The 15,225-nt window shown below is 47.9% G+C and overlaps 1 protein-coding gene across 1 annotated transcript in view; it reads right to left on the minus strand.

Annotated features, from left to right (window-relative positions):
- The window catches only part of ext1c (exostoses (multiple) 1c), a 35,219-nt gene extending 20,432 nt beyond the window's left edge, over positions 1-14,787 (minus strand). The window contains exons 1-2 of the mRNA XM_067256142.1: positions 14,120-14,787; positions 7,297-8,680 (exon numbers count right to left, since the gene is read on the minus strand). Of these exons, the coding sequence (XP_067112243.1) occupies positions 7,297-8,246 (950 nt within the window). The 5' untranslated portion in view covers positions 8,247-8,680; positions 14,120-14,787. The remainder of the gene's footprint in view (positions 1-7,296; positions 8,681-14,119) is intronic.
- Positions 14,788-15,225: the final 438 nt, after the last annotated feature.

The following is a 15,225-nucleotide window of genomic DNA, read 5'->3' on the forward strand; positions in this document are numbered from 1 at the left end:
TCCAGCTATGATGGATGGATATCTCTTTCCTGGCTTGCGTACACAGACAGGCAAACAGGCATTCTAGATGAAAGAAGTCTGGCAGGCTCTCGTCCAATCACGTGCCAGCACCACCCCTTCCCAGAGGGGCACCTAAAAGGTAATCCAGTTCATTTAGAGGATACAAACAGGCTTGCTGTATTAAAAATGGTTGTTTACTTGATTAAAAACAAATTTTCCCAGTCTCAGAGACCTGTTTTACAAAGACATGGTTTAGTCTTGGTGCCCTACTCACACTAGCTCTTTTGATGCTAGCTGCTCTACAGAAGCTAGATGCTGAATGCTAGAAGCAGCAGGGCTCGACACTGTGATGCGCTGATACCACAGATCCACCACTATCTCCGCTATGCTACGCTAACATTATCACAAAGAGGCTGGCTTGGTAAACTGATAGCCACAACGTTAGCAGAACATGGCACACTAACGCTATCTAATCCCATTTTTTCCAGAGCCTAGATCCATTGCGGTATAGATTGCATTCCGGGGGGGGGGGGGTCACAGGGCTTACTAGCTGGATGGTCTGCAGTCTATCTGTTTCTAGGCCGTGCTGGAGCTAGTAAATGAATATAGATTCACTTTGCTGACCAAGGGAGTCTGCACTGTCTGCTCAGACCCTATTAGGAGCTGTGATGGAGTGTGTTTGTGTGGGGGTTTGTATGTGTGTGTGTATAAGAGAGATATTGAGAGAGCAAGAGAGACAGAAAAAAACTTTCTTTTATTTATTTTTTGGGGGGGGGGGGTGGTTCTGTGTGTATGTGCGTACATAAATGTTTGTTTGTATGTGTGTGAGTGTGTGTGTGTGTGCGTGTGCTGAATTGATTAGGTCCATTCCTGGAATGGTTCTGGCTTTTCCGAGGAGAGGAGAGGAGAGAGTTTACTTAGAGCACCCTAATCACATTATCGAAAGAGAAAGAGGGAGGACAGAGAGAGGAGGAGACATAAAGTGAAGTCTTGAAGGGGAGAGAGGGGTTAGCAAAGGCATACATTAAGGGATAGGCAAAGTGAGGTAGGATCTGGTTCCTGTCATCTTCACCACAGGATGTCAAGTGTTTCTATGTGTGTGTGTGTGAGTATGTGAGTGAGTGTGTGTGGAAACGGTTGACAACTAGAAGACAGCTGAAAACACAGGGACGGGCAGACAGGTCACGGGTTGGGCAGGAAAGTAACATGAGCTGGGGCACGCACGTGTGTGTGTGTGTGTGCGTGTGTGTGTAGGGCCCAAAGGTATTGGGTGAAGGAGTAGTAGTGACACCAGATGCCAACACCACTAACTTTGGCAGTAGTATTATGGGATATCAGAGAGCAGGACGACACATGGATCTCACTCAGCTATGAATACACTGTTACAGTAGTCTGCTGTACAAGAAGAATAAAGCAAGGTCAAAACTGAGGTCTGGTTCTGGGCTTCACTGTAAGGGCAAAGGTCACAGGATACCCTGGGGAGGCGAGGAAGCCTGGCCGACACATACCACTTACTAGTAGGTACGGTACAGAGTCAGAGGAAAGACATGTATACAGGGCTAGTACACAAGTATAGAATGCAGAGGTGTGAAGTGTAAGTCTGCAGTAAATATATCTTGTTGGTTAGTTGTAACGGTTTCAAATTCTTGTACTCGCTGTGAAATATTTTACTGTTGTTCTACAGGTACACTCTTGCACTCTTGTGGGGAGTTTCATGTTGTTCAATTGTAACTTGTTTAACTGCATGCTCTTATGGTTCTTCACTTTGGCACTTATTTGGTTTTCCACAATGTATGCTTCATGTTTTGGCTGCTCGCAATGTTTGGGGCAATCTCGCTGTTATGATCAGTGACCTATGCTCTTTTGTAAAGCTCTCTCTTGGAAGTCGCTTTGGATAAAAGCATCTGCTAAATGCATAAATGTAAATGTAATGTAAATGTATAGGATATGGGACAGCGCCCTATACTGTCTGTTGAGTTGAGTGTTGTTGTGGCAGTGCTAGAGCGTTAAACTCTGTACCTGCATGTACACATTTTGAGAACCAGCAGCTGGTAGTGCAGTCCAGTCTCCTCTCATTCATCATAGGTGTCAAGGATGGAGGCAGGGGACCGGTTGGAACACACACACACACACACACACACTTACATGCGGGGTGTGCACACACACCTTCTGTACACTCGTATTCACACACTCTCAAGCGCAGAAACATGCTCGCACACACCCCCTTGGAGGAGTGAGACAGGGGATGGTTGAGAACAAAATGAGCTCGGCACCACGGCTATCATTAAGTAAAAGTTCACCAGCAGAACTGCTCATGATTAATTCATCATGCTGAATCCTATTCTTTATTTGGCCGGCGGTGCAAAACCCTCTTATCTGGGCCAGGGAGAGCTTTGTCTGGGTCTGGAACTCACTCTCACACCCCATACAAGTCTGCCTTGGTGGGGACAATATGGTGCGTGTGTGGGGGGGGGGGGGGGGGGGGGGGGGACTGTCAGATTGATGGTGGCGTGTTAGAATATAAGGTGGAAGCAAGTCTCATACAGAAACTAGCCGTTACAGTGTACAGTGTTGATATAAACATTAGCAGGATGATATGGTTTGATAGGGAAAAATCTCTGGAGGGCAATACACCCCCCTCCTTCTTTGAATCCCGATTTAACCCAAATACCCCACTGTATATTAATGAATGGGTGGTGGTGGTGGGAAGAAGCCTTTGAGGCCTTTGAACTTTAAAGAGGGAGGGATTATCACAGCCTGTCAATCATTATCTCTCGAACCCCTCACTCCCCCACATGAGAGATTTCCTCACCCCACTTCAAAAGAGGTGAAAAACGAAAACACCATCTACGGTTAACTCCTTTGCCTTTTAATGGTGCATGCAGCCTTTACAAGTTTATCTACCAATTCGCCTGTCATTATCAGTGATAGCACGACCTGAAAAAAAGTTGGACTGCATTTACAGAAAATTATGACTTTATTGTATGTAGCATCTTCACCTATACACAATCCTGCCCAGTTTTGAGATAAGAAGTTCAAAGGGTTTTTTATTTTCATAAGAACTCATTTCAGTACTGTATGATTGAGATTGAAGTGTGAGATCTCAACACAAGGGGGTTTAGGGGTCAAGTGCAGCCAATCAAAATCAGGTAAACAAGACAGAGACGTGGGGGGGTGGATTATATATCTTAGCAACAGAAGGCAAGGGTACCACCCTCCCACACACACACACTCCCTCTCCCTAGTCTAGCACTCTCTTTATCCCATGTCTCTCTCTCTCGCTCTCTCGCTCTCTCTCTCTCTCTCACTCTCTCTCTCTCTCTCTCTCTCTCTCTCTCTCTCTCTCTTTCCCCCTCCATATTGTCGGAGTCTTTCCGCTCCAGTTCACTTGCACAAAAGCCAGCAAGGACGCCAGGGGCTTTTCCCGCCATGATCGCCGTGGCGATGGCTGGGCTGGATAAAAGGTCCGATTAGGGTTCTGAATGGGCTCCCGTTAAGAGGGACATCCACACTAGTGAGGCGGGGGTCAGCAGGGGTCAACATGGGCCCCAGGGCCAAACAGATCCTCTTCAGAAACCCGAGAGGCACCTGATGGGTCTGGACCTCCCCCTCAATATGGGGAACTGTCTGGGGGGGGTCGATGGAGTAATTGCCCCCCGCCCCTGTCAATCTCCCAAGCTCAACAACCACACCAGGCTCACTCTCAGCCAGTGTGGGGTGCGCCTGCTGCAGTTGTTTTAAAGGTTCCACCTCTGACCACCCACAGCCTGTCTGGCAGGTGTGGTGTGCTGCCCGTCTATCTGTGTGTGGATGCAAAGCTCATACTGGCCCTTGAGCATGACGGGGGTTAAATGTAAAAAGCATGCAGGTTCTCAGCTGTGTGAATGGGAAATGGAATCCGCCCTCCCGCCAAGCACCCGGCATCACTACTGTCAACATCAGCTGGGTTTGAACCTGCTTATCAACCCCCAGAACCTGCTTATCAACAAGGTTAGAGAGACGAGTAGCCGGACCTAACCGACAGGCTCCTCCAGCCCAGCCCAGCCCAGCCCAGGCGCTAGAGGGAGAGGTCAGCTGCACATGACAGCCCTCCATGTGGAGTAGGATTACATGGAGACCAGTTTGACTCCTCTGTAGGGAACCTTTCCTTTCATAACCTCTGGCATGCCACTGGCTGTCTTGTGAAATGCAGCGTGTGTGTGAGTGTCTGTCTGCTCCCACATGCATGAGTAGATGCATCAATGTGGCAAGTGTGTGTGTGTTTGTTTGTGTGTGATGTGGTGTGTATGTGATTGTGTGCGTGTGTCTATTGTCAACTCACCGTTGCTGTCAAATATGTTTAATGTTATGGATGATTATGGGAGCGGTGGTTATGAAAAATGCAGAAGTATGAGAGAGAGGTATGTTAAGAGGACAAGTTCACTGAGAGACAACAGGCATGCTTACAGACAGAGACTAGGGAGGGAGGAGGGAGACTTGGGAGGAAGGATGGAGAGAGGGATGTGGAGAGAAAGCAGAGAAGAAAAGGGGGAATATGGGAAGGGGATGGAATGAGAAGAGGGAGGAATCCAAAATCAGAAAACAGTTGGAAAAGAAAGACAAAAAGAAGGTTGACAGAGAGAAAGAGAGAAGAGAAGAGAGAGAGAGAGAGAAAGAGAGAAAGAGAGAGAGAGAAAGAGAGAGAGAGATAGAGAGAGAGAGAGAGAGAGAGAGAGAGAGAGAGAGAGAGAGAGAGAGAGAGAGAGAGAGAGAGAGAGAGAGAGAGAAGATGAGAACTCAGATTCTTTCTCTTCTTCCAAACAGAAGAAAAAGTTCTAGAGAGAGCTTCAGGCCAACACACACACCACAGCCTCCACACTACTCTGCTACGCTCCTCCACAAGCCCTAATTACACTTGGGTGTAGCCCTTCTGATTGGGCCTGCCAACATCTGAACACACTAACACACACACATGACTATAGGGCATTCAGACCACAAGTTATGTTATGATTTAACTTAGATATGTATTCATGTTGCAGACCCTTAAACCTTTTTAGAAATGTACGTATATATAGTCTGAGCTCTATACAGATACTGTGAAAAAACAATATGCTAATCCTTCTCTTCTGTATTGCCCTTCAGGAGTCTTCAGCAAGAGAAAATAATAGTGTCCTCTCCTGCTATGCTTAGCCTTCAGTTTCTATCTCTCTTTCGATCTCTATCCCTCGTTCCTGGAGTCCATGAATAACTACTGCTCCTGGTGCTGCTGCTGAAGCAACTGTGTGCAATCAAGTTCCCCGGTCTGTCACCATGTTGTGTGTGTGCGTGTGCGTGTGCGCGTGTGTGTATGTGTGTGTGTGTGTGTAAAAGAAAGAGAGAGTGCGTGTGTGGTGTGTCCTATTTCCTCTCCTCCCTTTTCACACGCTAGCTCATTTACATTCGCTGTACAAAGCAGGATTTTCTTCCTTGTCTGAGAGAATCCGCTAAAGTGAGTGAAACTAGGCCATTAGGCTGCAGTGCAGCCTCTCGCTCGCCTCAAGTATCCCTTCTCCTCCTGTCCCCCTCACTTTCTTTCCTTCCCTCCCTCCCCCCCTGTATCCCCCTCCCCCGTCTTCCTTTCACTGCTCGAGGTACCCCTTGTCTCTCTTTCTTGCTCCCAATTTTGCTTGACATTTTTCCCTCTCTTTTTCTCCTCTGCCTGCCTCAGGTGCCCTGCTGCTCCTCCACTCTCCCTTCCTTCTGTTCTTTCTCGTTCTGTCCATCTCTACACAGCTTTGAACCATCCCATTGTTGTATGACCTCTGTCGTGGTTAACCTCTCTCTCTCTCTCTCTCTCTCACTCTTTCTCTCTCACCCCCACACCCTTCTTTCTCCTGTTTGGTCTTCTTTGATCTATCTTGTATCATTCATCCTCCTCTCTCTCTCTCTCTCTCTCTGTCTCTCCACCCTCCCCCCACCTTTGTGTCCTGGCCCAGGTCCTCCAGGGCTAATCTGCTGGTGGACCAGATGCAGCACTCCTTAACCTGGGTCAACCTGCTAAGATGCAGCCCGCTTCAGCCGGCCAGGGGGGCAAGAGAGGAGGGAAGACAGACAAGGTCGAGAGAGGGAGCGAGGGTGAGGGGGTGGGGTGGGGGGGGGAGAGAGAGAGGCTGAGGGACAAGAAGACAGATGGGGCAGAGAGGGAGACTGTCACTTAGCTAACGCTGACTCTAACCTTGTTTGGTGAAACCTTGCTCCATGCTCAGTTTATTGTCATGCTTTCTGCTCTCCATTCATCCTCCCCTGCTGCTGCCTCTCATATTATCCCTTAAATCCCCTGCTCTCGCCTCCTGAGGCTCAGAGAGAGAGACACAGAGAGAGAGAGAGAGAGAGAGAGAGAGAGAGAGAGGTCACCGCAACACAGCCCTACACCTCCCTCCCTACACCTCCCTCCTCTTTCCCTCCCTCCCTCCATCCCATCACACACTCCAAGGCCAAAATCCCTATTTGCACCACACAGAGAGAACCCACCATATATTACAACAAGGAGAATCTGTCTTTTTTTCTTTTCTTTTACACGGCTGCTGCTGTCTCAAGGGACACCCCGCTCCCTCCCACCCACCTTCACACCCTGCCCACCTTCAATTTCATAGCCTAATGTCCTATACGAGAACCCCTGCCCCCCTTCCCCAGACCCTGCCCACCGTGGTGTATGTGTGGAATAAATGAGCTCATTCATACAGTGTTGAGAGGGACTTAGCTCCAGTCCTCCCCTTCCTCACCTTCACCACCAACCCAATGTAAACAAACCCCAAAGGAACTTCAGCCAGTCAGCTAGCTAGCTAGCCACATTCAAATTATAGCTAACTATTACTGTTGAAAGTCAGGTCCACCACTCCCCTTCTCTTCTCTCCTCTCTTCCACTTTCCTTCTTACTATTCCACCTCTTCCTTTAGTAAAAGTCACAGGTTCAGTATATATTCCAGTACGTCAACATCAGGAACTAGAGATAATGTGATTTAAAGGACCTAACTGTAAACACCATGAATAAAACATGTATAAACACCACCATAGCTATAAACACTAGCAAGTTGTATAAATACTATTGAGTGAGAGAACGAGAGGGAGAGAAAGAGAAAGAGAAGAGAGAGAAAGCAAGAAGGAATACAAATCTCACAGACAGAAAGTCATAAAATCTCATAAAAGCTTGTGAGAAAATAAAACCAATAAATAGGTCATGTAAGTATTCAATGTGACCAGTAAAAACCACTAGCCCACAGTGTAGCCTGTTCTTGGTTCAAACTTCCCCTCATATCCCCACCCTGACGCTGGCGTTACCTCTCATATTCCAGGTTGTCATGGTCGCACCGTGCATCTTTGTGTTTCTCCCAGTCCTTGCCATGGCGACACGTCGTCAGGGAAACAATGTCCTTCCCATTGTGGATGTGATGGAGGGCGTTCCGGGTGTCCGAGCCGATGCCCGTCAAATAGCGCTTCCCCTTGAACATCAGCAGGTATTTCCTCCTAGGGGGGACAGAGTTCCTGACGAGCCAGCCCCGGTCCCCACCCTTCTGGGGGTGCTCCTTGGAGAACAGGGGGATGGACACGTCGAAGCCAGGCCTGAAGTGCTCCGTGTTGAGGCTGGCCTTGGCCAGGATGGCTTGGCCCATGTTGAAGCCCAAGTCCTCTGTATAGTTGGGCCATGTGCCTGAATACAGGTTGAAGACCAGGTGGTTACGCCCGTCGTTCCACAGCGGGTAACCACGGATACGCTCATCCATGTTGGGCACAAACTGGCCCGAGAGCTGGTCACGGTCCAGAGTGTCTATCCCCAGCACGAACAAGCACGCCTCGCGGGGGTCTGTGGTGTAGTACCGTGACTCGCCTATAGAGGTCAAGATTTTGCGGTAGCTCTCCGACACACGCTCGCCTTTTTCCGACGGGTACACATAGACCCGGAAGCCGTCCCGCCCTCTGCGCCGGCAGCGGGAGAAGTCAAAGCAAGTCTCCATGCGACAGCGGCTGTCCTTATAGATGCCCGTCCAGGACTGCCGTCTCTGCCGGGGGGACTCACCCGAGCCAGGCCCAGTCTGGAGCTCCTCCAGGTGGGCATAGCGGGGCAGCAGCGCCCGGTCGGTCCAGGTGGGCCAGGGCCGCACCACCTCACCCCGGTGGCGGGTCAGGAAGCGCAGGAGACGTGACCCGATGCCCCCGCCCCCCCAGTAGAAGAGGAGGAACCAGCAGCATGCACACAGGGCCAGCAGCACATACTTCTTCCTGGCCTGCATGGAGTCGCGCTGTCTCGCCTTCTATCTCTCTCTCTCTCTCGCTCTCTGTCTCTCTCGCTCCCTCGATTCCCTGTCTCTGCCCCTCAGCAATGAGCCTCACAGGGGTGGGGGTGGTTGGAGGTCTAGCAGGGGGGGTCCAGGGGAAAGCAGTGCGCTAACTTGGAAACCAGCACTGCTGACTCCAAGTCTGGTCCAGTGGAATCACCCATGGAGGAGAAACAAAGAGATGCAGAATCCACTCTCTCGTCTCTCGCTCGCTCTCTTATCCTCTCCTTCTCTCGTCGTCTCCTCTCTCAGAATGGTGTGTTTTCAGCCCCTCTCTGCAACGTGTGTGTGTGTCTCTGACCAGCTCTGAGGATGATGAAGGGCGATTTCTCCTCTCGCAGTGGCCCCTCCCACCTCATGGCGCCCTGCGCTGTCTCCGGGGGTCTCTCCTGGGGAGATAAACAAACAAGATCACAGCTCAGTACACAATCTAACAGCCAAGGCATCACACACACACACAAACTTGCAACCAGAACCTCAAAACCAGAGTTCCCCTCACACACACACACACAGTCATAAAATTATGTCTCAAGTGATTTAACAACACCCTCTTATAAAACAAACATCTTAAACATAGGATACACCCTCATACTGCATGATGTCCCCACACTCATTTCAAAACATGCATTTTCAAGCCAATCCAATCAGCTGCTTATTTACTACGTACATACAGTACGCTCAGCAGTGTAAAGGCAGAGTCGAGGACAGTGCTGCCCACTGTTACTCAGAATCTTATTTTCTTGTGAAGGAAAATAACTCCTTCCAGTTCTACCAACAACACACATCCTTTGAAAACATCACGGCAAAATACAAAAAATAAACGTTCTTTCCCACATCAGCGTTGATTAATCTTTCACATTGTTTGAGGGTTTGTGGTTTAGATATACAGTGCCACTGATATCCAGTGGTAAAGCCTGTTTGGGTTTAATATGCCAGGCATGCACAGGGCCAAGATATTATCATTCACTTCAAGCTCCGCTTCAGAAGCACCAGAAACAGTGGAGGAGAAAATAGGGGAGAGTTTAGTTGAAGAAATGAAGTACAAGAAAACACAGGCACCTTTTTGTGTGTGTGTGTGTGTGAGTATGACAACCGTTAACCTTGAGAGAAAAACAGTGTAGGGCTTTCTGTTAGGTTTGAAAACATAAAACTTTCAACCCAGCGAGTGTGCCAAGCATCTACCACAACTGCCATGTCTGGAGTGAGTGTGTGTGTGAGTGTGTTTGTGTGTGTGTGTGTGCTCACACAGAACACCTCACAGTGAAGGCCAGTGTTCACCCTGCCAGCCGCCACACAAAGGCAGCTTTCAGGTCTCACCTGCCCTCCTTCACTCGATCCCTCCTCTCCTTCAGGATACCTCTCCTTCAAATTCCTATACCTTTTCCTCCCTCTATCCTCTATCTTCTCCATTCCTCTCTCCTCTCCATCCACTTAGAAATGGCATCATCCGCCTGCGGGCATGCTACCCAGCACAGGACAGGTGATAGAGGTCGATAACGAGTTAGGTCCAGTGAGGTTTCTTACTGTCGAATGGACTTCTGATGTGAACGGATAGGACACTGGAGCTAAACTTTTTTTTTTCCAATAAATGTGTGTCCAGGAACACAGACACAGTCTATGGTTCTCAGGATTCCCTGTGCTGTGCTGTGTATCTGTGGGGAGTTTTGTGTTTCAGTATTGTGTGCTCATCTGTGAGACTGCAGAGAGAGAGAGAGAGAGAGAGAGAGAGAGAGAGAGAGAGAGAGACAGAGAGAGACAGAGAGAGAGGCCAATAGTGTGTGAGTGAGTTTGTGTGTGTGTGTGTGTGTGTGTGTGCCAGGCAGAGTTTAGCCAATGAGAATCTGTCAATGTACAGTGGGGGTGCCGGTTAGTGTCTTAGACCTGACAGAGGACTCGGGGCTGGGAGCAGGCAAAGTTGTAAGAGAGAAACAGACATGAGGGATCCCATTACAAAGCCCTCTCATCTATAATGCAGCAGATGCCTTAGTTAAGACATTGATTTTCCCTTCTGCATTTCTCTCTGCTTTATATCCCCTGTCGTTGGGCAGGAGTAAAACTCAGAGTTCTTCAAGTCACGCCCCTGTCGAAAACATCTATCCTGCTAGACAGCAGCGCCAGCCCGAGAGGAATCCTGCCAATGTGATTTGTGGTTCCACATCCCAGATAACACTACGGGATAATGATGGTGAGGATGAGGACACCACAATGGAGGGTAATAATGATTATGGTAATGATGATAATGATAATGACCAACATACCTAATTTCCCTATTATACTACTATATAATTAACCCCCCCCCTCCAAAAAATAAATATATATACAATTTGCTGCCATCAGCGTCCATGTTTGCCAAGTCAACACTGCCTATTACAACAACAACAACCTCAACAACAACAACAACAACCATAATCACATCCCAGGCCACTTGCTAGCTGACTGTGCTGTGGCAACTAATAGCATCAGGCAGAGCATTAGCAACCATTAGCACCAGTGGCACTAATGAATGTCGGCCAGTGCAGCACTAGCAGGGCATGTCTGGACTTGGCTCAGCTGTACAGTAGCTGCAGCCATGGAGCTGACAGGGGGTGGAGAGATGTGGAGGGAGGGTGCACTCCTTTGTCACTGGGCCCATGATTGATCCTCATTGCAGGGCCCTATAGCTCTAGCAAGGCCACAGGGCCTTCAGAGCGGAGGAGGGAGGAGTTCAGCTCGAGGTGAAGAGAAGGGTTGCTAAAGCCTGATGATGCCTTTTTTTTGGTACATCTCCTTTTTAAGTATCCTCCTTCTCCAGTGATCCTTTATCTGACATGAATGGGTGGCTGAGGTGTAGCTATACACATGACGACCAAACGGGTTTCCACCTATCTACCTGGATGTCTCCAATCACTTATCTGGATCTCTCCAATCACTTGGGAGTATCAGACTCCAGGAAAAGGAAGTGGAGTTCATTGTATTTGCCCACGGTTGAGGTAAGAGGAGAGTATGAAGAGCTAGAAAGAGTGCCAGCACCGGCTCTCCACATCAGCCGAGTCTCGTCCAGTATGATTTGTTAGCCTAAAACAGAAGAGGGCCATTTGGGACAGAGTTTGATATAAGAGGGCAGCGTTGTATAGCGCAGACTCCATTCCGCACTCCAAAACCGCAGACTCAGCCTTCGTAACTTTAACACAAGGGAAGTGGTGGGATTAACTAACGAGCTGACGTCTCCTCCCCCGGGCCTCTAGAATGTCCCAGCACCGGGCCAGTCGGTTCGCAGGCTGTGTGGGTGACAGCTGGACGGACATCTCATTCCTCCTTCTCCTCCTCCTCTACTGCCCGCTATTCCCACCGGACGAGAGCCTCCTCCAGCCATCAAGCAACCGAAAAAAGATATTACTTGAGATTGGATTCTGTTTACAACAGCAGCCACAGAGGAGGGTATCTGGGGGGTGGGAAGGAGCTTGGGAAGGAGAGGGGGGGGGGGGGTTATTTATGCAGGAGCAGGCATTGAAAATGAAATAAGCCTGTGTGTTACTCTGAAGGGAGAAGTCATTTCCTCAGTGTAGAGAAGAGGCTCTATTATGTCTGCTATGATTTGCGTAGGTATATAAAACAGACCTTAAACCGACACTGGATCATCGGCTGACTGCAGGAAATAACATTGCACCCTTTTTCTCTCTGTCTGCCTGTCGGAGCAGGATGGACACAAACTGAAAAAGCAATATACCAACACACAACTGCAAAGCTATAATGACAATCACTGCAGGGATGGGCTGGCTTGTGCCGTTGCCATTGAGTGGGCTGTGTGTGTGTTGTGTGTGTGTGTGTGTGTGCGTGTGTTCTGGCTGGGCTAAAGCTGGATACACATGTTATAGTCAAATGAAGTGTTACTCAACATAAACAAATCTTGTGGTGAGGTGCAAAGTCAGGTCAGACTTAAATTAAATCCCAGACTCTGTCATTACAGGCCAGAGAGCCATGACGAGCTGTACAATCCAGGGCTGGCCTCTCCTAGCCTCTCTGCACACAGTGTATATGTAGCAAGCTGTGTAACAGACATGCATGTGTGTGTTGGCTGTTTTTGTGGTCAACCTTTGTGTATTTGTGTGTGTATGTACTGTTTGTGTGTGCGCAGAAGTTGACCTGACCAGGAAGGACTGCGGTTAGAACTGTTGTGGACAGTTCGCCGTGTGTGATATCAGTCTGTCTTGTGCAGATCTTTAAATACCAAAAGAGCTTCGGAGAAAACAGGAACGGACAAACAACGCCCATGACTAAACCAGCAGTAAAAGTTTACCGTCCATACTCCTACGTGAACTTAAACACATCTACTTTAGTTAACTACTTTACAATCGGTTCTCACCCACTTTATGCAAGACAATATGAATGCAGTGAGTTAGTCTCTTACTGAACAATGTAAAAATGCATCCTCCCTTCCTTCATCTTGGGTTGAAAACAGACCTTGAAAACAAGAACAATGACCATAAACCCTAATCAAGCCATGGTATTTTTACAAGGCATTGTCTTGTAGTTAGCTGTACAAGCTATACAAATAACAGATTGTTTTTTATTTTTTATTAAACCACAACAGGGTGTTTGGTCTGCTCGCTATGGGACTGTGACACAGTTAATAAGATGTTTACCTCGAGCCCAATGAATGCCCCGCAACCCTTCAACCTCCCCCTGCACTTCACTTCAAAACGCAGGATAATTACAACTGGGCTTGATTAATTATGTCTCAACAATATGCCGCTCTCTCTCCAACGCCACCAGGGCTAATTAGCCAACGGAAAAAGGGGTTGGAACAGTCATCAGCGGATGGATGTGCGTTGGCCAGGCTGGCCGCTGCAGACGATCTGCTGAACTGGAAAGATGTGGGGCAGCGTGCTGGTATCAACTTGGCCCCCTCCAGACAGGGGATATCAGCAGCAGATCCAGGAGGAGAACATCATTTTGTCAGGATCTTAACTTGTGTTAATCCAAAACGGATGGAAGTCGCACTCCAATCAGTTACAGGTTATGTTGATTTGAGCACCATGATTTAAGATTACTGATGACAAAGAGGTATAGGACACACCCTCTTATTTTATGAATTAGTTGCATGGGTAAAAGCATATGCTGAATGCTAAACGACTATATGTAAGAGATTTTTTTTTAAACTTATATTGTACACATATGGTGCTTTGGACCTGATAGCATGGTACAGGACTGGTATATCTGGATTCTATGTATATTGTAGGCTACTTGTGCGTCTCTTTCATCGCTCAGCTTCTGTCTGCCTTCCCTCATCTGTCCATCTGCCCCTTCACTCTAGAAATCTAATATCAATGGTGACATGCTCCAAAATGAGTTCTCCTTCCTCATCTCTGCCACAGGCAGTGGAGAATTATACCCGCTCAGCCCAGTGGGGAATATCATTGGCAACGAGTACTTTTTAGGGGAGATTTGCATATAAACTGAATAGGACATGAAAACAGGGTCACTCGACAGATGATCTTTGATGTGCCAAGGATTTAATTAAGACCCTTGGTCATGAATACACAAGAGGATTTTAAGTTAAATTTAGTGAGACTGCATTCAATTAGATTAAAAAAAGATTATATCAGATGCTTTCTGAAATAAACAGGACATACATAAATTTGTTAGGCCTATTTAAAATGATCTAGCCCTCCATAATAAACAAGAATGTGTTCAATAACAGGGTTACCTGTTACTGTTAGATACAGATCCACATATTGAAAACAGACTTGTATAGCCCATCAGTAATCAATTTACGTTATCAATCCAGTTAGACACTTTAATTAGTTGAAAGAGTGGCACAATTACAGGTCCACGGAACTGTTTCATACCTCGCTGCTTAATGCGATCCTTGTTAACAGTGGCACGTTTTCATTGCGCACGGAACCGTTGAGCGTGCTTCCCAGGGAGTGAACGAGAGTAGCTCCGTGGCCGGTAGTAGTAGCAAAGGCATCTACTTCTGTGTCGTCGGAGGTCCGTCCAGTTTACAAGCTCCATAACATGATTGAGTTACAAGACTGACACGCGCACAGGCACTAGGCGCGTCCATAAAAATAATTGCACAGAGGCGTTCTCCCCGCCCCTTGTCTCCAAATGTCCCAGTTCTCTCGCTCTCTGTCCCTCTCCGTCTCTCTTTCACGCTCACTCTCTTAGCAGAGGCTATAATTTTACCTGAAGGCAAATCAACCGCACTATTTATATTTCTGAAGCAGGAAAATTGATAGGCTCGTATTCCATCGGCTGTCCTGTTCTTGAAATCTGAACGACGCGCCAAAAGCGATTTTCCTGTCTCCGGTTCACGACAAGTGTCTCTGCTCATATAATGAAATAATATCTGCCATTGTCAGCGCGTGTGTGACGAGGGCGTCCTTCTATGTACCAACCATACAAAGAAGGACGCAGCCTGTAGCTGACTGACTCTCAGAGAAACACATTTGCAAACATTCTCTTCAGTCACTCATTTGTGCGATACGTCCGCCTTGAGAGCCAACAAAACCGAGGGGTTAATTATCCGGCTCAGACATGCAATTTATTGTTTAACATGTATTTTGAACAGTATATATAGTATACCATTGCCTTGTGCCTTTGGACACAACAATTTAGGCTAGATCTATGAGCATAACACATATGATGTCTCACATACAGTATAGCCTACATGGGCCCAAATTAAGAGATTAAATTAATGATCCACAGGACAAAAGGTTATCCACGTATCGAAGCGATACTGACTATTTCTAGGAGCGAGAGACAGCACTCAGCATCATCGGGTGGACGCAGCCTACATCACCACAGTTGCTTGCTCCACGACTTTCGGCCTTTACCGGGGGTTAACGACACGGATGCTCTCATGGACGATTTCCTCTTGACTCCTCGGCCAAGCATTTGCACATCACCTCTGCGTTCAAGCACAGGTCTTCCGTCGAGGATGGAATATGAG

Source organism: Osmerus mordax, chromosome 18, assembly GCF_038355195.1.
Source record: "Osmerus mordax isolate fOsmMor3 chromosome 18, fOsmMor3.pri, whole genome shotgun sequence".
Lineage (NCBI taxonomy): Eukaryota > Metazoa > Chordata > Actinopteri > Osmeriformes > Osmeridae > Osmerus > Osmerus mordax.